Source organism: Canis lupus, chromosome 8, assembly GCF_048164855.1.
Source record: "Canis lupus baileyi chromosome 8, mCanLup2.hap1, whole genome shotgun sequence".
In the NCBI taxonomy this organism is placed as follows: domain Eukaryota; kingdom Metazoa; phylum Chordata; class Mammalia; order Carnivora; family Canidae; genus Canis; species Canis lupus.
In genome coordinates, this window is record NC_132845.1 from 29,331,883 (window position 1) to 29,353,878 (window position 21,996).

The 21,996-nt window shown below is 35.1% G+C and overlaps 1 protein-coding gene across 1 annotated transcript in view; it reads right to left on the bottom strand.

The window, feature by feature from the left end:
• The window catches only part of OLFM3 (olfactomedin 3), a 193,242-nt gene extending 173,759 nt beyond the window's left edge, over nucleotides 1-19,483 (bottom strand). Inside the window, exon 1 of the mRNA XM_072834732.1 lies at nucleotides 18,900-19,483. Coding sequence (XP_072690833.1) covers nucleotides 18,900-18,968 — 69 coding nt within the window. The 5' untranslated portion in view covers nucleotides 18,969-19,483. The remainder of the gene's footprint in view (nucleotides 1-18,899) is intronic.
• Nucleotides 19,484-21,996: the final 2,513 nt, after the last annotated feature.

The window sequence follows — 21,996 nt, forward strand, 5'->3', positions numbered from 1 at the left end:
TTAAAAATAGTGTTTTCTTTGCATAAAAGGAAAAAAAAAGGAGAAAAGCAAGGAAGGAAGGAAACAAGCTTTTTTATTATAAATAGAATTTTGATGGGGAATTTAAATCACCCATATTCATTTAATTGATAGGATAATTTGAAAGTGATCTCGTCTATTTTTACAATGAGTTCTGAAGCTCTGTAGTAGGCAACAGTTCAAATAAAATTTGTAAGATTAACTTAGGTTATTATGTGATTTGGAAATAAGCTGCATTTAAAAATATTTTGTAATTCATGCCGTTCACTTATTTCCTTAATTAACGTAATAAAGTTTGATTGTTGAGGTTTTACTTTAGTAGTTGCCAGATGGAACTTTCCCTCCTTCACACACAAGCACACATATGCACAAATACACAGGCACATGTTTTAATTTTTCTATTTCCTGACTTTTATTTCAGCATCATTATATCACCTTAACATTCCTTTTACTCTACTGTAATGTTATATTGTAGCAAGAAAATGAGAATGTCACATAGATCTTTTTTTGTTTTGCTTGCTTTAGTTACATAAAATTAAACTTAACATTTTTTCTTCTGTTATGTTTGTTGGATAATTAGAAAGACATTGTGTAATAGATTAAAAGACATATGTGAGCCATGTCTCCTTTGGACATATGCCAGAGCAGAAAATCGCTAAATATACCAAACTACAAATTTCTTTCCATTAATATAATACATTGAAATAAGATTTTATTTTGGTCTCAGGATTTGTGGAATAAAAGTGAGCCCACTGTTCTCATGTGTGTTTGGTGGGACTGTAACAATATGTTTTCATGGACGTGAGGAAATTTCTAGTTGGGACTGATAGTCTTCATATTAGCCAGCAATACAACTTACTTGTATTGCTTTAAAAATATTTCAAGGAATTTTTCAGGGTAGAGGTTTGGCCGTATATGGTTAAAATATACAATCCCACTGGTTGGCAGCTCTGCCCGTCTTTCCTGGTTAGATCATATCAACTTCCAAGACTCAGTGGATGAGTCTTCCCTTAAGTACAGTGTGACATCTGAGATAAATCTGGTCTAAAGTGAGGGGGAAAGGAGTGATACATCTTTTCACTTTCTGTAATACTCTGTTGAATGTGCTTCAACTAGTTTATGGCTTTGTATGTTTTCCACATCAAGAGAGATTTGGGCTGGCTAAACTTCTTCATAGACTCAGTAAAAAAACAAAAACAAAAACAACAACAACAAAAAAAACTAGATCCTGGGGAAAACTCAGACTTCTCTTTCAATGTACATGAAAGATTCATTATCGATTTAATGCAGACAGTAACATGTGAGAAACTCACAATCAATCATTAGTGACATTCCCTCGTGTCTACTCTCTCCTCTGAAAATTTCCTCACCTTTTTACTTTTATTGAAATCTGGTTCTCTCCTGAGTAGACAGCTGCCTCTAAGGCACTCTCAAGCCCTTTGCCATACTCCTCTATCAAAGCCTGACAGTGGAAAAGCTGTCCTCTTTGCTCCTAATTGCAGTTTTCGGGACATTATTCTTTTCTTCTTCCTACCAATAACCCATCATCACTCTCAGCTGATGACCATTCTTTCTATTTCACTGAGAAGATGAAAGCAATTACAAGGGAGCTTCCACGTGTCTGTACTCCCCTATCTAAACTACAAATAGCATTAGTACACATACTTTGTCTTCCCGCCTGTTCCCACAGAAGAATTCTCTGTGATCCTATTTAAAACCATTTGTGATTATTCGTGATTATTATCAGCATTATAACATGGTGTTATTTCTTCCATTTTAGACATCAACAAAACCAAGCATGTCTGATGCCTTATCCTTCTCTAGGTTTACCCCATTTCTCTTCTCTTCCTAGCAGAACTCCTCAGAAGTGTTGTTTATATCTGTTTGTTATCTATAATTGTTCTGCCTTTCTATTTTATTGACTCCATTAAGATGAGGATTTGCCACCATCAGTCTACCGAAACCACTTATCAATGTTACCCAGGATTTCATTTCTTTTTTTTTTTTTTTTTAAAGATTTCATTTATTTATTTGAGAGAGAGTGAGAGAGAGCACATGAGCAGCAGGAAGGGGCAGAATGAGAAGTTAATTCCCCCTGAGCAGGAAGTCTAGTGTGGGGCTCTATCCCAGGACCTTGGGATCATGGCCTGAGTCACCCAGGAGCCCCAATGATTCCATTTTTAAAGATGATTCATTTTCATTTTTCATATAACTTGGCCATTTAGAGCATATGAAAATAGTTTTTTAAAAAGATTTTTTATTTGTTTATTCATGAGAGACAGAGAGAGAGAGAGAGAGAGCGGAGAGAGGGGCAGAGACACAGGCAGAGGGAGAACCAGGATCCATGCAGGGAGCCTGATGTGGGACTCGATTCCCAGGATCACACCCTGGACTGAAGGTGGCGCTAAACCACTGAGCCACCCTGGCTGCCCGAAAATAATTTAATAAATTTTTCTCCTTGAGACATTTCATTCATATTGTTTTCAGGAGAGTATCTTCTCCAAGTTTTCCTCTTGTCTCATTCCTTTCAGTCTCTATTATTGGTTTTCCCTTAGCTTTTTACCTCTAAATATTTGAGGCATAGAGTTCAGGCCCCTTCTCTCACTGGTCCCCTCCACTCACTGGTCCCCTCCAGTTTTATAGGCTTGAATACTACTGACATATTAATGATTCTCAAAATGTTATATTTAGTCTAGATCTCTCCACTGAGCTCTAAATACCAACTGCCTATTTAACAATACCACTTGGGTGTCTAATAGACATTTCGAACTTAGCAACTCTAAAATCAAACTCCTAATCTCTCCCAGTGTGTTTTGCATCTTGAGAGACATATTTCCTTTCAAGTTGTTTAAGCCAAAAAACTTCCATTGCCAGTTTTCAACTCACTGAACAAATTCTGTTAGCTATCATCACTAATTTAATTTTTTATACCACTTGATCTCTATAATCCTTCCCTCATCACCAGAAGTAAAATAATATGTCACATCTGTGCTCAAAACACACTAGTATCTTCCCATCCCACAGAATCCTTCAAACCACTTACAGGAATCCACATGATCTCTCCCCCGCTAAATTGTTTATCTCATTTCCTGTTAGTTTCCTTTTTGTTCATTTCACTTGTTCACTAGCCTCCTTGCCTTTTTTCAACTCTGCTATATGTGCTCTTACTTGATGAATTTGTGCTTAAAATTTTCTATGCTTAGAACACTCTTCCACCAGATATTTACATAGCTTACTCCCTTACCTTCATGTCTCTGCTCAAGTATCAGGTTTACTGTAGGACCTATGTTTTTGTTTCCACCTCACAACCTGTCACTACTTCTTTCTCTTTATATTCTTTCGTATAATGTACTATCAGGTGACATACATTTTGCTTAGTTGTTTGCTTATTTATTTATACTAGATTTTAAGCATTATGAGGGCAGAGGTTTTTGTTTCGTTGGTCACTGCTGTATCCTTAGATTCCAGTTAATGCTAGGGGCATGGCAGACATTCTAAAAATGCATTGAAAATCTTCCACTATATGTTCTTAGTGATGCAGATGTTGTATTATTGGTGACAGGCTCCACACTTCCATAGCAGACTTGCTATGGTCATTTTGGTGTTTTGTAGCAACATGGCAACCAGTTTTACATTGCTTGAACTTTTCTTCTCCAATTTTTAATGTTATGATTTTTTTTTTGTATTTTTTGAATGAATTGGAAAAATAAGAAGAAAATAAGTAAAGAAGGAAGGAAGGAAAAGGAAAAATAAAGATGAAAGAAATTCCAAGATGAAAAATCTTTGCATGATGAAAAAATCTGATCATTAGAACTTGAAATCAATATGCAACCTGACTAAAAGTTTCAGGTGATGTCAACTTGCAAGCCAATTTAACCAAGCCAGAATCATCTTCTTCTTTTTTTCTTTTTAAAAATATTTTATTTATTAATGCATGAGAGACACACAGAGAGAGGCAGAGACACAGGCAGAGGCAGAAGCAGGCTCCATGCAGGGAGCCCCATGTGGGACTCAATCCCGGAACTCCGGGATCACGCCCTAAGCCAAAGGCAGGCGCTCAACCACTAAGCCACCCAAGGCATCCCGCCAGAATTATCTTCTAACTAGATGAGAATATGGTAGAAGATGATGTGTGGGGAGACTATCTTGACAACAGACTTGTTATCAAAAGATTTACAATCCTTTTAATTATTGAGTAATAATTTTCATGTATGGTGGTAGTGAAGCAATCCACAATGCACAAGATATCTCAAGTCACCGTTTATAAGGGAGCCTAATCAGCATGGATGAGGGAGAGACAGACAATCACAATGAAATCATAGAGATATTGGGATAAGATGTGTTGGGATTCTTCTCAGTAATTTACGTTTTGATGATGAAAATAGGTATATGTTACAAAGCTAGCTAGCTAGCTAGAGATGAGATTGGATAGAAAGACATAAAATAGTGATGCTTAGATATATAACCACAAAATACTTTTTAAATGTCATTGTTATGTTAGGTAATTAATTTTACGTGTCAACTTGACTAAGCCATAGTATGCCCGGATATTCAGTCAAGCATAACCTTGAGTGTCTCTGTGACGGTGTTTCTGGATGACATTAACCGTTGAATTGAGTATACTGAGGAAAACAGATTCCTCACCCTAATGTTTGTGGGCTTCACTCAATCAGGTGGGGAATCCTGAATAGAAATAAAAGGCTTAGTAAGAGGAAATTCCTTCTGTCTAACTGCCTTTGAGCTGGGACATTGATTTTTTTTTAACCCTACCTTGGACTGCAACTGAAACACTGTTCTTTCTAGGTCTCAAGCCTGCAGGCTTTTGGATTGGAACTACACCATTGGCTCTCCTGGGTGTCCAGCTTGCTGACAACAGAACTGGGGAAATATCCATCACATAAAAAAATTCCTCAAAATCAATATTTTTATATATTATGTATGATATATATATATATTCATATATATGTGTGTGCACATGTGCACGCACAATACACAGCCTGTACATCCTGTTGGTTTGGTTTCTCTGGATAACTCTAACATAACTACATTGTGTTTTGTTTTATTTATTTGTTTTGGCTTAAGGTAATTAAAATACAGAAATATTTTAAAATCTGGTACAGGTCAAATCTTGGACGCTTTAGGCAGTCATTCTTCTACCATTTTAATGCTACCAATAGCTCTCTTTTTCATCAACTTCTTTTTATCACAAAATTAGTCGTAAAACAACTCAAGTCGTAAAACAAACAGCTCTGAAGTGTTTCACATGCTCCTTTATATCTCTGTGACTTCATATAGGTTGTTGCCTTTTAATGGAATACCCCTTTCTTCCGTCATCGTCTTGCTGATTTTCCTTTAAGCATCACCTTCCCCCAGGAAATTTTCTCTTATGCCTGGCCTGCTGAAGGTGTTCATTCCCTGTCTCCTACTTGTGTCTTATGTAAGTGTCTGTTACAGGACATATCATACAGTACTAGATTATTAGTATATCTGATTGAGTTCTCCAGTAGAAATATTAAGGGCTTCTTGAGAGTAATAACTATACCTCTTAAAAAATTCTTTTATCTCCAATTCCTACAATGTTGCCAGGCATGAGTATTTGTTGAAAAATAATTACCCTAATATGAATATGATATGAATGTAACATGTGTTAATTAAGATTATTGAGAGTCATTAATTTCTGGACTAATTATTTTTTTCACTCTGCAGATTTTCTTAAAGTTAAAAACAAATCCCAATTATTTAAAATTAAACAAGCAAACTCAACAACACAATTTTCTTTTTCAGCTGCACATAAAAGGGGATGGATCTTTCTTATACTTTGTGGAATATCATTAAGCAATCATCATATTTGACCATGCCTTTATTGTGTAACATGCATTGGTTCTCTAAACAAAATTGCTTTCATCTGAAGACATGCCAGCGCCTTTGGTAGATCAAATTTGACTGATGAAAAGAAGGCTCTGCTGTCTTCATTATTATACTAAATCAAAGGTAGCCAATGTATTTGTATTTTCACTGTAGATGACAAATCCAGTAGAGAGAATATGGCATCAAATGCTTTTAAGGTCTTAGGCTGATAAAGAAATGAAATGACAACCACTTAATTCATAGACCAAGAGTGAGGCAGATTTTGCCTAACAACAATAACTGAAAGACTCACTTGTATCTTATAAATGTCAGCTAGGGAACACAGTTACCTATCATGTAACTAAATTAGGTTCATGTATAATCTAATTAGTCTTCTTTATAGGCAGTATTTTATTTCTATATTATCTAACTTTCATTTTTAGAACTCACTGTAATTTCACATCTATTGTTCCTCTAACCTTAATATTCAGAATTATAGACTATAGCATTACGTGGCCTACTTTTTTACATAGTAATTACTATCATCTAGATTAATGTATTAGTTTCCTGTTGTTGGTGTAAGAAATTACTATAAACTTAGTGCTTTAAAACAACATAAGTTTGGTGTCTTATGTCTAGAGGGCAGACATATGAAGTAAGTTTTATGAAGTTAAAATCAAAGTGTTGACAAGGCTATATTCCTTGCTGGAGTCTCTAGAGAAGCAGTGATTTTCTCAGCTGTCCAGCTTCTAGCGATAGCACACATTCCTTGGCTTTTGGCCCCTTCTTCCATCTTTAAAGCAACTCCCTCCTATCTCCATTCTATCATCTTCTCTTCTTTTTCTGATGCTATGCATCCAGCCATCCTCTTATAAAGGCCTTTCTGATTATATTGGGTCCATCAGACAATCTGGGACAATCTTCCCATCTCAAAATTTTTAATTTAGTCACATTTACAAATGCCCTTTGGCCAAGTAAAGTAGCATATTCTCTGTTTAAGGGGACTAGGATGTGAACATCATTGGGGGGACATTATTCTGTCTACCACAGTCCATATACTTTTTTCTTATTGTATTTAATCAAATAATGAATCATAACTCAGTAGTAGAAAATATCATTGGAAGTCATAACTCAATTAAAAAAACTTTGTAATTATTTTTTGATTAAAAATAATCCAATTCCTTGAATACTGTCCCTACTCTCTGATAATACAAACATAAGGACAGAAGCTAGCTAAGCATCCATCAGTTATATTATGGAGGAAATTTATGCAAAATAAAATAGGTAGTCTATCTCTTGTAACTCTTAGAGTCTTTTTTAACTGCTGTCAGATAAGGACAGTAGAAATGAAATGTCCTTCTTCATTTATTTTTTATTGAATCTTCAAAAGCTAATAATAAGGAAGAATACAAAATAAAGATTAAATATTCTATAATGTTTGAGATGTGAAATAAGCTTGTATATTTTACATTTATTTTTGTGTCACCATATGTATGACTAAGGTGCCATGATTTTCTCAATGATATTAACTTTGATTTTCAGCAGTACAGTAAAAGGGACCTACATTTTACCTTTAATTTTAACAATTTGAGAATCTATGAGCACAAGAGAGGATGAAAGAATGATGAGCTACACTGATAGAGATGAATGTGCCTCATTTTAGGAGGACCTGCCCATAAAAAAAAAAACAAAAAACAAAAAACAAAAAACAAAAACATTTGGCTCAACATTTTCATTTTGTATGTGAGGAAATGGAAACCAAAATAATTTAATGAGTTTTCCAAGCCATACAACTACTGATATTAGGCCCCAGCTTTTTAAATTCCTAATTTAGTACTCTGTCTCTAACATAGTGGACTTTCCAATTTCCTAATTATTATGTAATTTGGTAAAGTTTCTCTTTTCCTATATTTTCATTTTATGTGTTAATATTAAGTAAGTTGAGTCCCTTGAGAGGTATCTTTTCCAAAAGAAATTATTAAAAATGGACAAAATACAATCACGTTTCTATTGCCTCTTTCTTTGCAAAGTTAAGATGCAAGAAAGAAAAAGGAAATTAAGGATGCTTTCATTGCCTTTTCCTTCCATTTCTTCTTACTAAGAGATATTAAAGATGAGTTGAACTAAATTAGCGATTTTTCTAAAAGCCAATGCCAACAGTAATAAAATGGTAACCAGTTCTCAGAGTAATGAATGAAATTATTTGGGGGGTGGGGGTGGGGCACCAAACCACTTGAAATACTTAAATACATTTTGGTAAATGAACACATCTTCTGTGAGAGCCTCAATCTCTCCAGTGTGTAAACAAATACTTATCTTGTTCAACCTTTTTTTTTTCTTTTAGCTGTATAGGAATGTATACACCTCTATGCTACATATAAGCTCATTTATAATTTTATCACTTCTTAAAATCTTATTCCATCGTATTTTAGGACAGATATTGAGAGTTGGAGTCTTTTATTGCTTTGACTGACAGGAAAGTCATGATGCTTTGGAACTAATAAAGGCACCACATAGAAATTAATTGATTCTATGCACTTGATTCCTTACTCTCACATATCTTATGCTCAGTTTTGAGTCATATTACAATAACCACTCTTTTGGCATGAGCTTCATAAGACTCTCTACATTTCCTCCTGCGTATCCCTGGAGTGTTTTAAGGTATATGGCAATCAAGCTAGAGTTGAGTTATTCTCTGACTTTGTCTAGCTTTCAGGTTGTTGTAAAAAGTAGACTATATCTGTAGCACAATATAAATTAAATGATAAGCATAATAAAAAATCTTCAGTGGATCTTGAGCCAGATAATATTTTTGTTTATTTAGTACTACAATGATACACACTAAGATATAGTGATCATGCCGCAAAACGTATGTAGGTTTAAAAATACTTACCATTGGTCCTAATTCCAAATAAACAATTCCCTAAGTAGCCATAGACATAGATCATTCCCAGAAGTGGTGGTGTCTTTTGTAAGTTAATATTTCACCCATGACATTTTGGTGTCAGTGAATCAACATTTCCAATACTGATTCTCTATTTGAAGAAATCCTGCCATCTGGAATTGGTCCCTCTAGTAATGCTATTTAAATCATCATGGGATAATGCTTCTTAATCACCTTCAACTTAGTTGGAAAAATAAAAAGGATCATCTATTCAATTTATGCATTCCCTTGGGGGTTATCTAGATAGCTGCTTGTTTGTGCTGTTAGGACAATTTATTACTGACATTTCTTTTCAGAGCATTTTAGCCTACAAAGTTAATCATGAAAATATTGAATTTCTGATGATATTTAGAAGTTACAATTCAGATGATTTTTTTTACTCCAGTCTACCTATATTTGCTTTTTATCATTTAATATTATTCTGTATCATGGTGTTGTGGCAATTTAGCAATGCAGTACAAATATGGAGGCAATATTACCTTTCTTTACATGGTACTATTATAAGAATGTATAGTAAGAGAACAATTTTAAGAGAATATTTTAGATTCTTAAAAAAAAAATAATGGAGTCCCTAAAAAGAGATGGAGAAATATCAATAACATACTGATTTATCAGATATGTCTAAAACATTACTTAAACTAAAGTTAGTCAAGATGCAGTTACACATTAATGAACTGTTCAGACTTATAAACCTATACAAATAAAATGGATGCTTATACATACACTAAAGAATAAGAATATATACTAACATTACCACCAAGTATCAGGAGACAGAGCAGGTAATTCTCAAGAGTATTAAGGTTGTAGCATCCCAGAGAGCTATGAGAAGTCAAAAATAGCACCAAGGATATGGAGTAGAACAGGAAATTAATAAAAAACTTAAAAAGACATAATCTTGCAGCATCCTTCAAGACAAATAACCTGATATGAGTTCTAAGCCCTTGAAAACAAGATTCTTAAAATGTATCTTAACTTCCCTGCTCCTAATATCTTTTCTGGTGAGAGCATGGACCCTAAATGTATATTATATTTAACCCAAGATTTTAAGTTTTTGGGTGTTTCTTGACTTATTTTTTTCTTCATCTATTCATTTGTACATTCAACAAATATTTGTTAAATATTTTACCTGAAAAAGCACTGTAGTCACTAGAGAGGAAAAGATAAGATAATGATCAAGACACAGCCTGCCCTCAGGTATATTACAGTTTAGTAGGGAAGACACAATTCAATAAATACTCTATTGGGAAAAAAGTAAAAAGTATAATAACAGTGATTAGAAATAGAGTATTCTGCATATTTGGGGGGAAAAAAGAAATTCAACTCAATCTGTGTTTTGAATACCTATTCTGTGTCAGAGGCAGGTGGCTATAAATGCATTGATGAATAAAACATGATTCTTTTTCCTAGGAGTTTTTAGTTTATCAGGATTACCTCTTCCTGGGGTGTGAGGAGTGTCAGGGAAGGATTTATGGAAGAAGTGACATTTGAGTTGCATCTTAAAATATAGGTAAAATTTTGACATATGGAGAAGAGGGAAAGAGCTTTCCAAGGAGAGGCAAAAGGAGGAACACAACAGCATCTGTGATCCTCTTTCTGAACTTATTTTTATTCTTCTAAAGGCTTGGTATAAGAATGATGGAAGGCATAACCTTGTGATATATACTTTAGAACACCCAGTTTTAAAAACATAGAAAAATCAATGTTTTTAGGCAACTTTATTTTTTTTATTCCAAGAATATTTTTGACCATTTTTATTAGCACCATTCAAATTAGTGGCACTATTTTTTTTTAAGATTTTATTTATTCATTCAGGAGAGACACAGAGAGATAAGCAGAGACACAGACAGAGGGAGAAGCAGGCTCCCTGTGGGGAATCTGGTGTGGAACTCCATCCCAGGACCTCGGGATCCAAAGACAGACGCTGAACCACTGAGCCACCCTCGCATCCAATGTAGAACTTCTGATAGAGATGGTCTTACACTGTTTGGAATCTCCTTTCCCCAAAAGTGTTTGCAAATTCTTGTAGCAAGTAACAGAATTAAGTTAAATCCCTCTATAGAATGGTGTGCAAATATTTCTGAAATAATAAATTTCTTAAATATTAGTTTTTTATGATTAGGGTCTCTCTTAAATATTATATAGTTTATATGATTTACATGGGTTGAACTGAAAAAAGAAAGAATCAATTCATGAGTTACTCAGATGGACTTGATTTTGGATGAGTAACATTAGAAGAAATATTATTAAGTGGCTAATTAAGGGTCCAGTCTTTTCAAGTACTTTGTAAAGATCTCTGTCAAGAAATCAGGAAACCCAGTATAAACAGAGGGACTGGGAAAGCAATCCAAGAGAAAAAAGCAGAGAAACTATGTTCATAAAAGTTGTTATTTCTCCATGACTGCTATGTTCTGAACATTTGTGTCCTCCCTGCTCAAATTGTTGATATCATAATGCCCAATGTGATGCTGTTAGGAGGTAGGGCCTTTGGGAAGTGATTAGGTCATCAAGGAGGAGCCTTCACTGAATGAGATTAGTGCCCTTATTTTTTTTTTTTAAGGTTTTCTTTATTTCTTTATGAGAGACACACAGAGAGAGGCAGAGACATAGGCAGAGGGAGAAGCAGACTCCTTGCCGAGCAGGGAGCCTGATGCAGGACTTGATCCCAGGACCCCAGGATCATGATCTGAGCCAAAGGCAGATGCTCAACCATTGAGCTACCCAGGCACCCAGAGATTAGTGTCCTTATAAAAAGAGATTCCGCAGAGCTCCCTAGCCTCTACTACATGTAAGAGCACAGTGAGAGGTCACTAGCTATGAAGCAGGGAAAGACCCTTACCAAAACGTGACCATGTTGGTGCCTTGATCTTGGACTTCCCATCCTTCAGAACTATAAGCAATAGATTTTTGTTAATAAACTACCTAGTCTGTTATATTTTGTTATTGCACCCTGAAAGGACTAAGACAATGACTTCTGACCTGAACATTCTTAGACCGAGTAATTTGAGAAAACCCCTTTCTAAATCTTTTTCTGATATTTTTAAAACTTACAGAGGATTTAAACTACTTTATCATTGGTATGCTTTGCAAAGACACAAGAAGCCTACACTTTTTATGCTGGTCAAAAAAGCAGTTTTATCTGTTGATATATCTTTGTTTAAATATATCCATCCTTTCTGTGATCCACTCTCCGTGATTAGTTTAAAAGCTCTTTTCTGGATGTAGTTCGGCTCTAAAATTATGGAACCACTCTTCATGTCCTGTATTTTTTTTTTCTAACAAATTTGTAAGTGGTGCCTTGTGGGATATAAGTATGACGTAAATTTTTAAGGTGATATTTTGAAATTGGAGCTTTGGCCAAAATTATGGGCTTATTCTGAGAAATTCTGCTGATCATACATAATATGACATTCACTTTTCTAAAAGCTGAGAAGGAAAAGCAAGAATAAAGGGGAATGAGAGGCCCTTTTCTATCATGATCTTTATATATCGTACAAAACAGATTTTAGGTCTGGTTATAGATTGATGGTTATGAAATATTTGTATAGAAACATAGTTTTATATATAAATGATTTATAGTTATAAGTAATATATATATATAATTATATATATAATTAATAATGGTGTAAATTCTATCGCTATTCCATTTCATAGTTAAGAAAACAGCATCAGAGAGGTTTAAGTGTCTTACTTAAAGGTTGCACAGTTAGACCTTAAAACCATTCTTATGATTTCATGTTTAGCTTGTCTTTTTATATTGATTTTTTTTGGTATACAGTTTTAAAAATTATATTGGAAAATTCTGATAATAATGCTAGTTTCATAGAAAATCTCCTTCAAGATTTTTAATTGGTAAGTGGCATAAACTGAGTAAATGGAGACTAATTTCAAGATCATATTTTAGATTTAAGCCTGGGATCTAGGTAACACATGTTTAGATATTTTTTGATGTTACTTTGTTTCTTTTTATTTTTTTATGTTACTTTAATATCTTAATGCCATCGTGAAATCATCTGTGCATATATATGCACAAATACACATTCACACAAATACACAGATGATCCCAAAGACTCACTGTCATCTCACATAACCTATGAAGACAGCAGTCTGATTTTGCATCTCCTCTATTATTTTCACTGATGCCAATTTTTAAAAAGTAAAATGTGACTGATACTTCAGTAAATCAAATGCCAAGTCTCAGTTTTATCCAGTCTAATTTTCTATATGTATATATTTTGTTAGTACAAAAATTGAGGTTTTCATAATAATTGCAAGTCTAAAATCCTTAAAGATGTTTCTGCTTGGGAAGAGTCAGCAATGAACATGCAGCACCTTTTATAAGTAGCCTTCCTAAGTACCTCTTACATCTCCTTAGCACACTAGCAATTCCCTTCATATAAGACGTAAGTTTTTACTTTGCCTTTCACTAGAGAATTTTCATTAAATAAAAGACTTAGGGATGAAGTAAGAAAGGTGTTGGTTTTCAGATCCACTCACGGTCTTGTCAGGTGAGCAAAGTTTGATAACTAAATGAATAGAAGCCTGAGTACAGGGATCATGAATGTGGAGACTGGAGGGAAGGAGAGGATGGCATGTGAGGAAGTAGAAAACTGAAGGCTTTATTAAATGTCAAACACAGAAGATGAAAACATTATGATGTTATCTAGGCAGACTGATCCCCAGATCTCACAAAGTTTATGATCTTAGAATCTATACCCTACCAAATGATTTGCTAATTTTTTAATGAATGATCAAATAGTATTAAATAAAGTATCATAGTCTGTGTGGGCTGCTGTAACAAAGTTCTCCACTGAGTGGCTTATAAACAGATACTTATTCCTCACAGTTCTGGAGGCTGGAAGTTTAAGACCTGGGTGCCAGCATAGTCCAGATTGTAGACTTCTTTTTGTATCCTTACATGGTGGAAAGAATGAGCTTTCTCTCTGTGGCTTCTTGATCAGGGCACTAATCTCATATGAAGGTTCCATCTTCAGGACCAAATTATTTCTCCCAAAGCCGCATACCTTAATACTCTCACCTTGGGCATTAGGTTTCAATATGAATAGGATTAGGGAGATTGGGGGCCCATAAACATGCAAAGCATAGCACAGAGTCATTCTAGAGTTTAGCAAATAGATTTTTTTTTTTTTTAATTTATGATAGTCACACAGAGAGAGAGAGAGAGAGGCAGAGACATAGGCAGAGGGAGAAGCAGGCTCCATGCACCAGGAGCCCGACGTGGGATTCGATCCCTTGGTCTCTAGGATCGCGCCCTGGGCAAAGGCAGGCGCTAAACTGCTGCACCACCCAGGGATCCCCTAGCAAATAGATTTGAAGAACATTTAGGCTTCATATTTTACAGGGGAGATCACAGCTTCCTCAACATCATTCATATACATATATACACAAATACACACACATATATGTATACATATACACATATGTATAGTAGCAAAGTAGGGATGAAAAATAAAGGACCTAAAGTCCTGCCCCTATGGTTCTCACTTTTGTGCTGCTTTCCCTCTCAACAGAGAACCTATCAATCATCACGGTAGTCATTTTTAAAGAGAGTAATTGCAAAATTATATGGGATAGAATTTTAAAAGAAAAATAAAGGAAAATGGTACCATTTTAACTTTTTCAAATTGCCAAGAGAGTGAGAAAGAATATTTACTTTCTCTAAAATAAGAATTTAATTGTGTTAAGGGTAATGGAATAAAATGAGAGTAAGAAAGTAATTTGTTCTTTCAAAACACAGATGGGATGCATTGAACTTTTCACTTTTTACTATATCAGGGTTTACGAGTGTGTAATTACAGATTTTTGCCAAATGCCATCGATCCCATCGATATTTTCTGTGCTAATTTGAGTTGGTCCTGTTGTATAGAGGGTGTGTCTGGCATACAAGAAATATAGGAAAAGGTAGATTTTAAGGTGAATTTTACAATGAATTTATCTCAGCTTATTTCTCTTGCTGCTTTTGCTTTTCATTAATTTCATTTAAAAGTTGAAAGAACAAGAACTTTAACTAGATTTATGTACAGAAGCCACCTTAGCCAATTTAGGTCTTTGATGATTTTCTTTAGCAATACCAAAGTGCAAAGGCACTTATACATGATGTATTACATTATGAAGCATTAAAAATATAATTATCGAAATTCTCTTGGTTTTCATCATCTTTATGTGGCTCTAAAACAACTGTTTTATTTAATGCAAGAGTTCTACTTGGCTGAGTTGTTTTGGAGAGACAGAACAGTTTGGTGTTGAAGATTATTGCTGAATCATTGTTACATTCTATGTCTGTGGTGTGAGCAAGTACCATGGTTCTTTAATATATTTCTAGGTAAGAAGATAGTGAATGGTTTCTCAATCTAAGTGTGCTAAGGTATTTTTCAATCTATTTATCACACAAGTACGCCTGCTTTAAAGTTCACAGTCACTGCATTGTGTGGCTTTGCCCATGTCACCTCTTTTTAACTGTTCCCCAAGTATCTGACTCTGGTAAAAAATGTTCTGTTTAAAACCTGCACAGCCACATTTATATCTTCCTTTCTTCCTGTTTCAGCATTGCAGAGCAGAGAAATTCATGGTTCTGATTCACAGGAATTACTATTTTGTTATAATGTTCAAATAATGGTCTGCTAAAAATCTTCTTGTAAAAGAAAAAGAGGTTCACTCTCCTACTATCAAGGTCATTACTGAACTCCGTGTGTTTAGTTTAAAAGCACAGAGATGCCATCTAGCAGCCATTCTTAGGAATTTCCTGCACTGAAATATTCCTTTCTCCATAAAACTAAGCAATAATTGAATTCCTACAAGCTTTCAGGTTTTTAAAAATTTACTTATTAAATGAATGATGATTTGGCACTTTGCCTCTAATTCAGGCACTCCATTACAAATAAAATTAATTTCTCTTAAAATAGGTAAAGTAACAAACTTATGGGTTTTTCTAACTGGAACTAGAAACTTGTTAATAAGATTTTAATTAAGAAAACAGAGTTCTCATAATTTTCCTGAGAGGAAAATTGATAATCTGTCTATATAAAATATGAATAATTAATTAGCAGTGAATTGCCTTTCTTTCCTGAAAAAAAATGCTAATTTTGCCAATTTCCTGGTATATTAAATGAGAAAAAAGAAAGTGAGCGAATGCTGAAAGTAAGTCTATCCTATGAATAAAGAAGTTTGGCCTTTTTTTTTTTTTTTTAATTTAAAAATAAAATTGACTTTCAAGTAACTTATCTTACCATAAGATGGCGATACTTAAGCACTTTATAAGATGTCATATAAGATCTGGAAGTTACAATCTCAGAAAAAATGATCATTATAGCTTTCCATAAGATGGAATCGGTACTGTTGTTAGAAAGCCTTATTGTTTTTAGATAAATTAATATACAATGATCACTAAGGTTTAGATTCCCAATATTTGATGTATGTGGCAATCCTATACCTGAAAAAACTCCTTTTAATTATAAGAGCTCTCCTACTTTGCAAATTTGTGTGTATCCATGTGTGATTATACATATATATTTACCATAAACACAAAGCATAATAATATAGAAGAGTATTTGAATGTATTTATTTAAAAATGTGAGTGTGAAATATCAGTTCTAACATATTAGTATATTAAAAAACATCAACTGTTTAGAGTTTCTGTACATTTAGGTGTCAGCACTAAATTACCACTTATTGTTCAAAAACTGTGATCTTATATGCTTCTATATTATTGGATTTTTATTTCGATTTTGTCATGCATAATTTGCATTATGAATCCTAATTTTATCTAAACCCTTAAGTAGTTAATGCAAAACCAAACACAATTTGAGAAAATTCCTAGCTCTTAACCTAATTGACAATTATTTTGAGAATTCAGTGGTACCATTTGTGATTTGGTTGGGAGGGATGCTGTAGTTAGGTGATCAACAACAGTTTGCTAAAACGTACAAAAGTAGCTTTTATTCACTTTTTTAAAGCAGTATTTTGTCTACTAGTCCAAAAGCTGTTTTGGACATTAAAATCACTTGCTGTGAACCTTTTAGTATTTCCTATAACGTCATTTGTGGTGTAGAACAACATATCATCTGTTCTTTACACACTGTATTGCAGTATCTAGATCCCCAAAAGGACAGTTTGAAAAGTTCATGTATACCTTTCCTTCCCTGGATTTCTCAGCTCAATTGTACCAGACAGCCCCAGTTAAGTCTAAAGACAAGTTATATATTGTTGAATACAAAGACATAGACTTATCAATAATAGAAAAGATCATATTGACTTAAAGAGGTCATTTATTTGGGGGATGTAATAGTTCTTTTAATTTATCTAACAGCTCTTTTGTGCTTACATATATCTAATTTGGGAAAGAATGGGTTCAAGAATTCAAGAAGATATTTATACACAAAAGATGCCAGACAAATCAAATCACACATGCAGTTGCTGGTAAACCTCTACATTTCTGAATTCATTTTAAAGAATGACAAAACTCACTCTAAGTGATTTTTTTTTCTGCAGTAACTCAGTAATTGGCCTTGCTTTTAAAAAATGTTTTACCGAGAATATTCCAAAAGAAATAAATAATTGAATATATTCTAAGTGGTAACTAACATAATATAATGAAAGTGGCAGTAGAATGTGTCACTGTAAATCCAGAAACAAAAGAGAGAGAGAGAGAGAGAGAGAGAGATTCAAAAACGTAAAAACAAAACCAACACTTCTTACCTGATGTAAACTACCCCTTAGTATGTAAAATATTCTATTAAGATCACTAAGGTGGCATTCACACACCATGTGAAGATTTCACAGTGACAGTATCAGCACAGCCATACCTTTATAATAAAATTATTTTCATCAGGTCTCTCTAAATATGAAAAGTGCACAGATATAACTACAAATGTATATGATATGATTCTAAGTTTTCACTATATTTTAGGCCTAGAAATACTCAGTCAGCCATAATATTAGATTATGCTTGGTTACATGTTAGTTCTATACAGTTATGAAAAGAAACTTCATTTCTCTACACTGTACAGATACTGTTAAGCTTTAAAAATAACTTTGCAATATTCCGAAATGCAGCTTTAAATGGTTTAGTAACATGGTATCATTTTTTCTCTCTTGTCAAAATGCTCTTGATAAGCTAAATAAGTAAAATGATTTCAAAAATTCTCTTACTCTTTTTCCCGGATGGCTTACCCCTTCCTTACTCTAGATAACTGTGGTTTTCTTAGAACGCTGAAGCTCTCAGATTCTCTCACTTTATAGTCAAGACGTTTCTCGCACACAGCTGAAAATATTTCTCCATATTTTTTCTACCTTTTTAATCCAAAGAGCTTAGCGTTCACTTTGGTGACCAGTACTGGATAATTTGCGGAGTTCAAGAGCTATGAGCCAACTAACGCATCCTTCCTCCTGCCCACCCTAGTTTGACAGGGCTCTCACTTCCTGCTTCTTAACACTGCTTATCAGAACTTCCTCGGTGCCTCCTGATTTTCTTTATAAAAAAGAAAGAAGCAAATAAACACAAGCTCCTTTCCCGAACGCGTCTCAGCCATGGCAGCGTATCGCTCCGCTGCTCTGCCGTGGGTTCCGAGCAGCATCCTAAATGTTTTGGACGCAAACCGCAGCACGTCTGCGATGGGAGAATTATTGACCAGGATCAGCTGGAAAACGCTTCTCTGCTTTCAACAAAGAAGCGGTGCACCATCTCCTAATACGTGTTTACAAATTGCATTGTTTCAACTGCTAACTCCTTTTGCATCACCCGTCCGACTTCAAAAGAGAACATTAAGCACTGGGATACGGAATCTGCTAAATCCCCCCCGAGAGCCGCATAGCCCTGTGCCCATACACATCATACTTGCTCTTGGTACCTCCCCCCCCACCAACCCTCCTCGCCTGGAGTCTACCTTGAGGAGCTATTCCTCCGATAGTTCACCTTGTTATCTTACAAGCAGTAGGGGTAAGCCAGGCACCACAAGATAGCTAGAGCTGTCCTTCGTGCCCTTTTTTTTTTTTTTTTGCATATTTATTTGCATTTTTGGTCGGCTGGTTACATATTGCACATTTATTTCAAACAAGAGTGAAATATTGCCCATACCTTGGAAGGATCTAATCCGGCAAGCAGAGACAGCAGCAGGAGATTGAGTAGGCTGGACGTCGCCTGCATTCTGATCTGGGGTTCTGCCCTCTCTTTACTCTCTTCTAGGTAGCCACTCCGCTCCTACTGCAGAGACCTTTCCCTCGGCAGTTGCACTTTCTGGCTGCCAGTCAGAGCAGAGTAGAGCAGAGGCGGTGGCTGGAGCAGGAGCAAGAGCAGCGGCGGCGGCGGCAGCAGCGGCAGCAGAGGCAGCAGCGGCAGCCGCCCTGGGGGGCGAGCATTCCGCAGGCGGGCTCGGGCCGGGATCCGCGAGCTCGGGGCGCGGGGCTGCGGCGGGCGCTGGCCGAGGTGCTGAAGCGCCGCCGCCCGAGCCCCGGTTGCCCCGCTCTGCCGCTGCTGCCTCGCAGCCCACCTCAAAAGTTTTGACCCAAGAAAAAGATACAGGGAGTAACTGCCGAGAGAGGTGTGGAGACCTGGGCAACGGATATGACATCACTACAGCTCCTGGGGGCTAGGGGGTATACGGTGCTGGGAATTTGTTAACCAAACAAGGATTGACTCTCAGCGCTCCAGTTCAGCATTTGGAGGCAACTTGAGCTGCAAAGGAGAAGTAGAGAGTCAGCTGGATACAGGATTATGAAACAAATAGTGCCTGGAACCTTCTGATGTCATTGACAGAGGACTTGATATCGTATTTAGAGCTTTAAACAAAGTTTGCAGTGCAGACTATCATGTGATTTTTTTTTTTTTTTTGGTTCAAGGCACCCAGTCTGTAGCTAGTGTATATGCATATATGCACTGTCATTTATAAATAGCCCATTGAAATAATCTGTTTGTTTAGGTATTACTGTGTATTTTTCTGTCTAGCACTTTTGGTCATTTAAAAGTACTATGCATAAATGAATGAAGAAGCTTTCTTTTTTTTTTATCATAAATGGGATATTCCATTAGTGACCCCACCACACACACATACACAGCTGAAATCTCTCTTCCTCACACACAACCATAGCCAGAAATATAATTTCCCTGTCTATCTGACTTGTGTTTATGCCTGAGGAAGAATTCAGTGATGGATGGACAGTGGGATGGGGAAAGTGATTATTTCTAAGCTTCCAAATATTTCTGTTTCCCTGAGCTCAAGGAAAGAGGCAGAACAGCTGCCTCACAAGAGTGAGAAAGGGTAGATAACAAACTAACACTCTCATGCATCTTATGGTGTTTAACTGTACTTAAGCAACTTCTTTTCTTTGAAGTTGGGAAAAAGTAAGTGTTCGCCGTAAGATAAAAAGGTGGAGAGGAGTTTGCAACCACCTTGAAACCTCCCTCTCATACAATTTTACTTTTAATGCTCCTTGAGTTATATCTTTTGTTGTTTCTCTTTTAGAAATGTTATTTCTTAGGGATTAAAATATGTGAACTAGTGTTATCGCCATTGCTTCCACAATAAAATCAAGATAAATAGTTTGAGATATTAGACACGCACAATGTACAAAATCTCACTGATATTTTATTGAAAACTCTTCATATTTTTTAATACAACAAATCTCAATGTGCAATCAAATGTCTTCGAAAGTCATAATCCCCGAGGATTTACATCATATTGCATCCATTTTGTCCTGATATGTATACATATGTATGTCATTACTTGAGATGTTTTTTCTCTATGAAACATAAATAACAAGGAGAAAAGTGAATTTGAAAATTCCTTTTAAAGAAATAGATCATGCATAGAAAAGAGATTGAAGAATAAGAGAAGGTAGAATTATCTGAAGGCTATTCATTAAATGATAACCCTAGCAATCATAATGACAGTCAGAAATTCCCGTTATTTCCTAGCAGAAACAGAAAATAGAAATTTTCTTTTGAGGTAATAGATAAAACTGCGGAGTTATGTCTGACACCCTTTAGAATAACTTTCTAGAGTATATTTTGGATAATTTTCTAGTGCACTGAGGCTCTATCTTTCCCTCTTCTTACAGTTGTTTCTTAACCTAATCTCTATCTTTATATAAGATAAATCTAGGATAAATCAGCATAGATTATGTTTTTCAATGATTCGTATATGAAAATTATTAGAAATCTTATTCTGTGCCCATTTATAAAGATTTCAAATCATTGCACGATTTGAAAATGAATTTGCAGAGATGCAGTAGCTGGATGGCTATTACCTATACTAAATACAACAAAAGTGTTTGACTATTTTTATGCATGCTCTTCTCTCTTCTCAGAATATCTTATACCATCTTGTTCCACCTCCACCTTTCATCACACAGTGCTGCATGCTTATTTGAATATGAAGAACTATGCTTAACAGACACACACAGAAGTAATATGAAATCATAATCATCATAACATAAGATCAATAGCTTTTCTTTTAGTGACAATGATGTTTTTTCTTAGAGATAAAAATTATTCTGATCTCATACATGGTTCACAATATTAATCATGATTGGACCAAAAATCCTATAGGGGCAGTTTTTTCCCCTTTAAGTCTCCATTTCCCTTTATTTCATGGCAATGGAAGATCATTTGTAACAAGGAGTTAATAAGAAGACAAATTCTGAGGCACTTTGTTTGGAAAAATGTGATGGAAAATGATATAAACTTAAAGTAAGCAATGTATGGTAGTTATGTCACAAATGAAAACAGATGATCTTAGTATACTTTCAACACATCTGCATAAAGAAGCTTGGTCATTTGTAGAGAATAATCAAGTTTAGTAGCCAAAAACTTTATTAAACATGCCAGTGAAAAACAAAAGCTGTATCTACACACTACAAATGTACCAATACCCTACTAGTTCTCTCTTAAAACAAACTGAAATTAGTTTTTTTGAAAAAGAATTATGACTATTGTTTTTAGTCATTTGTTTTATAATAAAATTCCCTTGTAATACATTTTCATGAAATCAATTTGATAACTCTGTAGGCCATATCATATCTTATCTGTGCATAGCGATTTATACAGCATTTCTCCTTGTAAGAAAGTCCATGAAGCTCTTCCATTAGCTATTCAAAAGAGTTCTGTAATGTAAAGGAAATAATATATCTACTCTTGTCCTCACAGTCAGTTCATGTTGGTTACTTGAATTGGTAAC